General features: G+C 39.9%; 4 protein-coding genes across 4 annotated transcripts; 1 reads left to right on the forward strand and 3 right to left on the reverse strand.

The window, feature by feature from the left end:
- Positions 1–440: 440 nt before the first annotated feature.
- On the reverse strand, positions 441–2,289 carry LOC18014243 (BTB/POZ domain-containing protein At3g05675). Its single transcript, XM_006396943.2, has 2 exons — positions 2,110–2,289; positions 441–1,715 (listed from the first exon to the last, which is right to left on the reverse strand). Exon 2 carries the CDS (start codon positions 1,689–1,691, stop codon positions 840–842), a length of 852 nt encoding a protein of 283 aa, XP_006397006.1. The 5' UTR covers positions 1,692–1,715; positions 2,110–2,289; the 3' UTR covers positions 441–839.
- A 71-nt stretch (positions 2,290–2,360) lies between these two features.
- Positions 2,361–4,883, forward strand: LOC18014244 (plant UBX domain-containing protein 10). The gene is made up of 4 exons (XM_006396945.2): positions 2,361–3,353; positions 3,909–4,079; positions 4,180–4,383; positions 4,501–4,883. Exons 1-4 carry the CDS (start codon positions 2,481–2,483, stop codon positions 4,726–4,728), a joined length of 1,476 nt encoding a protein of 491 aa, XP_006397008.1. The 5' UTR covers positions 2,361–2,480; the 3' UTR covers positions 4,729–4,883.
- An 81-nt stretch (positions 4,884–4,964) lies between these two features.
- On the reverse strand, positions 4,965–5,586 carry LOC18014245. Its single transcript, XM_006396946.2, has one exon. The coding sequence runs from the start codon at positions 5,522–5,524 to the stop codon at positions 5,099–5,101; it is 426 nt and encodes a 141-aa protein (XP_006397009.1). The 5' UTR covers positions 5,525–5,586; the 3' UTR covers positions 4,965–5,098.
- An 856-nt stretch (positions 5,587–6,442) lies between these two features.
- On the reverse strand, positions 6,443–7,504 carry LOC18015187 (B3 domain-containing protein At3g25182). The gene is made up of 2 exons (XM_024154516.1): positions 7,439–7,504; positions 6,443–7,375 (listed from the first exon to the last, which is right to left on the reverse strand). Exons 1-2 carry the CDS (start codon positions 7,502–7,504, stop codon positions 6,443–6,445), a joined length of 999 nt encoding a protein of 332 aa, XP_024010284.1.
- Between the last annotated feature and the right edge of the window lie 211 nt (positions 7,505–7,715).

Here is a 7,715-nt window from a genome sequence, read left to right on the forward strand (position 1 = left end):
AAGGTTTGTAATAACCCCTTGAATTGCAAGAGTATTAAGGCAAGACCCAACAAAACCTTTATTTTGCCTAGTGTTTCAGTAAATACTATTTTGTTGTCATTGACTAATCTGTCGTGAACTGTTTGAAAGATGAAACAGCGATCTCAGATTTAGAAATTCAGCAAAAATCTTGCTCATTAATGAGTTAAATGATGATCTGCATTGGAATTCTTTTTGTCTTTTACCTTCCCGTTTTGATCTCTGATCTCCGTATTATGTTGCAGTCAAGGGAATCGCCCTTATCTCAAGGGTCGGTATATAAGACTAGTGATTCTACAACCAAGAAGTTTATGGACAAAAGAGAAAACCGGCAAGCAAAGAAGAAGCTTATTGTGAAGAAGAAGAAGAAGAAAAACTCTCAGGAAACAAAGAGACTTAAGTATCAACAATTATCAGACTAATCTTACGCTAAATATATCATAAATCAAGTACAAGAATCAGGAGCTTTCTGTCACTCCTAATACAATCCACGATTACAATGAAGCAGCTAGCAGATCAAGGAGAGTAAAAGATGATACAAGATTACAAATGTGACAAGGAATGGAGATTCAGATGATCTGAATCCCGGGCGCTTCGATTTCTCCTTCTCTCAGTCTAGGTTTGGACCTATCCGGTCTTATCTTCGCTGACGGTCTAAGTCAAGGCATCATGTGTGAACTGTGAAGTGAACAAAAGCTGCTGTCTTCATCCACCATGGAAATAAGCAGACCAGCTTAAAGAAGAAGAAGAAAAGCTTTGGAACTTAGAAAAGCTTAGCTACATGTTCTGCACTTCCAAATTCCTATATTAATATCTTATATTCAAAGGGAAACATTTTCACTTGCAAGTCTATCACATCTTTCCAACAATCTTCTCTTTGCAGACTTGCTTCTATAACACCAAACCTCAAACGCTTCACTCAAATCCGGAAACTTCACACCTTCCAATCCAATCCCTCTCATCCATTCCCCAAACACTTCTGCTTGGTCTTTCGAAGGCAATGTCAAAACCAAAGACACCATCGATCCTTCAATGAACTCGCAAAGATCTTCATCCATTCTATATCCAGACTCAGTTCCTTCTGCATCAACCAAAGTCTTTAGCCTCCTTATGAAAGGCAACCACATCTTCAAAAGACAAGCCCGGCTTCTAGAAGGAACAATCACGATTCCATAACCAACCGCTTCTAAAACCTTCCCTGTAACTTCAACTAGCTTCACCTTCACACCCATTATCCTAGAATCTAACTTACAGTTCTCAACTATCAAAAGAATCTCACTCGATATATCTGCCCACTTAAAGACAAGATCTTTCATCAATTCCATCCTCGGCAATACTTTGCACAGCCACTCCATATCATAGAGTGTAGTAAGAACATCAAACTCAGGACATTCAGGAAGAAGAAGAAGCAATGATGATAATCTGTCCAATAACGTCGATGTAACATTCGAGATGCCTAATCTTACGACAGATTTCGTTTCCTCTTCAGAAACCAGTAACCGTACCTCTTCGTCTCCGGCTAGCATGAATTCCACTTGTTCTTGAGCTGAGGTTTTGAGTTCATGAGCAATCTCAGGAGAGCTCTTCAGCGTGTCAATGGACATTGCGAAACGGAGAGCTGACAAGAAGACATTCTTAGTGTTGAGTGATAGATCAATGGCAGCTTCCTGCATCTCTTTGGATGTTACTGATTTCAACTGCAAATTCGGAACAAGTAACAAATTTTAAGCATTACCTTAATCGAATTACAAACTATCAAAGGCATAAACTTTCTATAATCAGTAGCTCTAATTACCAGAAACAACACCATTTCCAAATTCGTAACTAAAATTTGTTAATTTCAACAATCTCCTTCACATCCCACTAATCGGGATTACAACAGAGAAATGATTGATAGAGTTTCTTAAGTTGCTCTAAACATCTAACCCCAAAATCATAAAAGCAAGAGAAGAACCCTAAATAGTACATTAGCTTTGTTTTTATCAATCTAATCAAGCTTTTAGACATTCCCAGAGTAATTAGGAAAGAAAATTAAACAGAGAATATATCATTTGGTAAAATGACGATAAAGGAAAAATAAAAAAATCTCACCTTTTTTCCCCAAAATATTCCTGAGTTTTGAATAGAAGAAAGGTATACAGCAAAGGAAAGAAAGATTGAAGCTTTAAGGTTGGCTATGGAGTTAATAAGGCCAAAATTGGATCTTTATTCTTCCCTAAACAAGATGACTCGAACCAATTTTGAGTTTGGTTTACCAAAACGTCATCGTGTTGAAGTCCAGGGGTATGTTCGGTAATTACATTCGAGGCCATCGTCATTGTTATTGAACAGATCAACAATTTTTCAGCACAGTTTTCTAGTTCCTAGAGAGATAAGATTGAGAGAGGAAAAAGATCCTAACTTTGTGAGAGAAAAGCGAGGGAAAAATCAATAAGGGTTTTTGGATCACAATTTATGTGATAATGGTTGATGTTGCTGACAAATTGAGTTACTTCCAAGCGATTACAGGTCTTGAAGATCCCGATTTGTGCACAGAGATCCTTCAAGCTCATGGTTGGGACCTCGAACTCGCAATCTCCTCTTTCACATCATCGGACCCTCGCGATGACGCTTCTGCCGCCGCTTCGTCTTCTCACGTCGACGGTGATCGCTCCGCCGTCTTTGCTGACACTGCGAATCCCGGATTTGACGATTACCCTCCCCGCGGAATCGCCGACGATTCAGAGCTTGTTCTGCGCGATGACGGAAGAGGAGGATTCAGACCTCCGGGAATAGCTTGGAGGATCATCACTTTGCCGATTTCGATCGTTTCCGGTAGCTTAGGGTTAGTTTCCGGCGCGATCGGGTTCGGGTTTTGGGCTGCTGGTGGAGTTTTATCGTATTCGCTTGGTATGTTAGGGTTTGGATCAGGTCGAAGTGGTTCTGTTCCGCCGTCTTCGTCATCGGCTCGGCTTGTGTCGTCGTCGGTTTCTTCGGCGGCAGGTGAAGCGATGGAGTTCGTTGCCTTGTTCGATAGTGATTATGGGAGGAACCCTTTCAAGCCTGATTTTGTATTGGAAGGTTTCATGGACGCGCTTCAGAGATCAAGGAGCTCGTTCAAGCTCCTTTTCGTTTACTTGCACTCTCCGGATCATCCTGATACGCCTGTGTTCTGCGAGAGGACGCTCTGCAACGAAGCGTTTGTGGCGTTTTTGAATGAGAATTTTGTTTCCTGGGGAGGAAGCATTCGATCTAGTGAAGGGTTTAAGATGAGTAATAGCTTGAAGGCTTCTAGGTTCCCGTTTTGCGCTGTGGTTATGCCTGCTGCTAACCAGAGAATTGCTCTTCTTCAGCAGGTAAAGAAACTGTCATTATTGTGTTGAAATTCATAGATTATATGGTCATTCTTGGATTGCTCTTCGTTTATTAGCATATTTAGGGAAAAGAATGTAATCGAAAGAGGAAATTTATCAACTTCAGATAGGCTTGGTTATGAATCTGGTAGCAAGATTATTACTTGTCTTAGGTTATTGGTAACTGCATTGGAACTGAATCCACATTAATAGCTTGTTGAAGTGATTAGTAGTATGAAACAGTCGTTATTCTGTTTGATCACAGATTATACATGGCCATTCTTGGATTGCCTTTCATTGAGTAGCCTATATATTAAAGAATGTAATCAAATATGCAATACATCGACTTCAGTTAGACTTGGTTATGAATCCGGTAACTGGATTGGATCGGAGTCCATTCTACTGATTAGTACTAAAGAAGGTAGAGAGAGTTGTTTGATTCTGGTTTTATCTCTGACGCGACATGTCTTACATTTAGTTTAAAGTTCTCTCCAGCTTTTAATTGTTTAATATAGTTCTTAAGTCTATCGTATTCTTTGTTCTGGTTGCTCGTGGTAGGTTGAGGGTCCAAAAACTCCAGAAGAAATGATTGCTATACTGCAGAGAGTGGTAGAAGATAGTTCACCTGTTCTGGTGACTGCTAGGGTTGAGGCAGAGGAAAGAAGAAACAATTTGCGCCTGAGAGAGGAACAAGATGCTGCTTACAGGGCTGCTCTTGAAGCCGATCAGGTATGTTTTCCTTATTTTTTAGTCCCGTCCGGAGTTTACAAGATCTTTTATGATTAAGTCTACTTTCTAAATTTAGGGCATCTTTCTGCTGATTGATTAGGCAAGGGAGCGACAGAGGCAGGAAGAGGAAGAGCGTTTACAGAGGGAAGCTGCTGAGGCAGAGAGGAAACTCAAAGAAGAAGAAGAGGCTCGTGAGAGAGCAGAACGTGAAGCTGCAGAGAAAGAAGCTGCTAGAGTGAGGATGAGACAAGAGAAAGCACTTGCTCTTGGAGACGAACCTGAGAAAGGCCCTGATGTTACACAAGTAAGTTTCCCCTTCTTCCTTGGCCTTTAGGTTCTACTGTCTGAAACTTGCATTCTTTGGACTTGAAAAGGTCTGGTTTCCGGTTTTCATGAACCGTTTATTTGCCCTTGATTGTAGGTTTTGGTACGGTTCCCGAATGGAGAAAGAAAGGGGAGGAGGTTTGAAAGCAAAACCAAGTTAGAGACATTGTACGACTACGTTGATTCACTTGGATTGCTAGAAACAGAAGAGTACAGCTTAATAACAAACTTCCCAAGGACAGTGTATGGAAGAGACAAACAGTCTATGTCTTTGGAAGAGGCAGGTTTGCATCCTCAGGCAAGTCTCTTCATTGAGATCAACTAAGATTTTCTTCTCTTTCTTTCTCCTTTTTGCATCTTTCTTTCAAAATAATTAGTTTGTTGCTTCGATGGAGGACAAGATTACATGTATACACACACATAATTCAGAAGTTGTGTCACATATTGATATATTTATTTCTTACAAATTATGTGGTTTCATATTGATAAGTGACACTTTCTCGCAATCTATAACATACTAAATGTGTGTATTTAGATTACAAAAAACATATTTTCGGTTTCATGAACTATATACATCGAATTAAATTGATAAACGCAGTGCAAACAAACATTTTGGAAGAGAAAGTAAACTGCTTTGGCATGCACTACTTTCTCTGTTTATTTGTAGATTGTATGCAAAAGCCAAATTATTATTATCAACGATCACTTTTAGAAGAAGTCTTTCCCTTCTTCTTAGGTGCCTTCATCGAAGGCTTCTTCTCCACATCGCCTGAGATGTCAAGATGAACGCCTGGATCATTAGTTTCGTAGTTAGCCTCCATCATTATCGAGTTGTTCACAGCTTGAAAGTTGCTATTAACAAAAGTACTGAGGAAATCAAGCTCGCGGTTATTATCTCCATGATTGTCGCCGAGCTCGGTCTTCATGGTGGCTCCTAGGTTCGATCCAGAAAGCGTGATGACTCTGATGCCATCTTCCTCATTCGCCTTTTCCTCATATCTGCTCGGTCCTGCCTTCTCTGATCCCATGTTGGTTAACGAAGAGATCATGTTTTTAAGCTCATGATCAAAATATTGTCTCCTGTGCTTCTCTGCTTCGCCTCTTGACTCGCTTAGCTTCATTCTTTATGAGGTTTTGGAACAGAATATAGCACCAAAAGAAATGAAATGAAGTGAAGCAATGCAAGTATACAATTTTAAATCGAAGACACACATATATACAAGCTATGTGTGGGCCGGCATTGCCGTGTGTTGCAAGTAAAGAATTGGAATGACTTTCAAGTGGGTTCAAGAATATCTTTTTTGCCGATTTGAAAAAATGTATGAGACAAGAGAAAGCACTTGTTACACGAGTAAGCACAAGAGAAGCTTGAGTTCTTCTCTGTGATATGTATTCTTCTCATCTTTTTCTTTTTTACTTCCGTTTTTGTGTCTCTGTTCTCTTTGTTCTTCTTCTCTGTAGATTTTTCTTTACAGTCACAAAACAGAGTAGAGGACTTCAATAAAAACCATCTTCTTGCCTAATTAATGTTTACGATCTTTTTTGACAATAATCCGTATGAAAGCGGAAGATCAATAACGAAAGTATTTTTTCATGTCTGATTACTTTCATTAAGATCAAAAACAGGTAATGCACTTAGCTTATTCCGCTGGTTTTGATTGTATCAAAACACTTGCACGATTCACGGTAGGATCAATTCCACATCACAGGTTTTGAGATATTCTACAGAAAACCAAAGGGATTCAATCATTGCAGTAACTAAAATATACCAAACAAGAAACGAGATTCATGTAAAAACGTAAACTTCTTTCATACGATAGTAGACATATCTGATATAATACAAGGGACAAAGTTTTTGGTAAAGTTGCTAATAAGGGACAAAGTTGCTAATAATAGAGGAGAGAAACACTAATGTTTTGTTAATCACTACATCCAACAAGTAACTAAACCTAAAAAAAACCTCCAGAATCGCCTGAAATGAGATCTCCGTTCGTGTAGATCAATCGAGTTATATAGTCTCAAGAGACAGAAGAAACATGTCAGAGAGAGAGATCAAGGGAAGGAGGAGGAGTCACAAGAGCAAAACAGAGGAGAGCACCCCACCTGAAAGACCAAACACTGATGTTGTCTCCTTGTTTCAATCCATTAGCCTTGACGATCTCGTTCCAGCCACAAGTCAAATTGTAATTCCAGCTTCTTCTCCCTGATTCTTTCTCCACCTCGAATTTTTGCAAGATCGCTTCCCACTTTACATTCCGTTCATCGAAGAGAATACCTTCAATTCCAAACTTATAATCATCATTGTTGATGTCTTTTTTTACGATTCTCAACTCGAAAGGCTTCAAGAAGTCTTTATGGATTAGCTTTCTGCTAGGCATCGAGAGATAGTTCTCTGTAGAGTCGACATCTTCATTGAACAGGGTCTTCTCAAAGATCAGCTTCAAGTCGGTTCTCTCTCCCAACTTAAGTACAGCTTCGCTCTTGTCGGTCATCAACTGGGTTAGCCTCTCTGGAATCTCTTTCCCTATCCATGAAAAAGTAGCAACCTTTGCTTTCTTGGATTTACCACTAGGGCTGATATCTTGCGCGGCACGTTTCTTAGGACTCTTGTTCTCCGTTAGGGATAAAGACAGAGACAATTGGGAATTAGGGTTTTGTGGGTTTTGGGTCTCGGAATCATCAGCTGAGATCGTGTTGAGGTCGAAAAGAAACGATGATGAAGAAGAAGGAGAAGGCCCATTAGGGTTTTGTGGGTTTCTCGTCTCCGAATCAGCCGGGATCGTGTTATGATCGAGAAGAATCGATGATGAAGAAGAAGAAGCCCCGTTAAGATTCTGTTGTGAGTTGACTCCGCTATTTCTGTTCTTCTTCGGGAAGAGATGAAAGATTCTCCTGTCGCGTTCTTCTTCTGTTTCTTCTTTTGCAGAGAGATCGGTCTCCGTCTTCGTCTTCGTCTTCGTCTTCTTCTTCGTCTTCGTCTTCGTGTGGCTTTTGGATTTTTGTTCTTCTTCGTACAACTCAACGGCGGTATCAACCAAAGACAAGGAATTACGAGAAGTAACATCCTTCTTCGCACGGGCTCGATGATCGTTGTAATACATTATCGGACCAAGAACTCTCAGCAAGAACTTCTAAGAGAGAGAAAGAAGGAAATCAGAGAGAGCGAGAGAGAGAGGGAGTGAAAATAAAATGGGAATGAACGAAAGTGTGAGGGAAATTTTGTGTCAAACGGGTTCTATATATAGATAATCAATGTAATTAAAATTATCTTTGCTTTGCAAATTTTGGCTTTTTCGCTGATAAAAATAATTC

Source organism: Eutrema salsugineum, unplaced genomic scaffold, assembly GCF_000478725.1.
Source record: "Eutrema salsugineum unplaced genomic scaffold, Eutsalg1_0 scaffold_3, whole genome shotgun sequence".
Classification (NCBI taxonomy): domain Eukaryota; kingdom Viridiplantae; phylum Streptophyta; class Magnoliopsida; order Brassicales; family Brassicaceae; genus Eutrema; species Eutrema salsugineum.

Bases quoted from the DNA above. Each gene is read 5' to 3' on its own strand.
- LOC18014243 (XM_006396943.2), bottom strand. From the start codon at position 1,691: ATGCAGGAAGCTGCCATTGATCTATCACTCAACACTAAGAATGTCTTC.
- LOC18014244 (XM_006396945.2), top strand. From the start codon at position 2,481: ATGGTTGATGTTGCTGACAAATTGAGTTACTTCCAAGCGATTACAGGT. The intron at 3,354-3,908 runs GTAAAGAAACTG...TGCTCGTGGTAG, and splicing joins GAATTGCTCTTCTTCAGCAG to GTTGAGGGTCCAAAAACTCC. The intron at 4,384-4,500 runs GTAAGTTTCCCC...CCTTGATTGTAG, and splicing joins AAGGCCCTGATGTTACACAA to GTTTTGGTACGGTTCCCGAA.
- LOC18014245 (XM_006396946.2), bottom strand. From the start codon at position 5,524: ATGAAGCTAAGCGAGTCAAGAGGCGAAGCAGAGAAGCACAGGAGACAA.
- LOC18015187 (XM_024154516.1), bottom strand. From the start codon at position 7,504: ATGTATTACAACGATCATCGAGCCCGTGCGAAGAAGGATGTTACTTCT. The intron at 7,376-7,438 runs GTTGATACCGCC...ACGAAGACGAAG, and splicing joins CTCGTAATTCCTTGTCTTTG to ACGAAGAAGAAGACGAAGAC.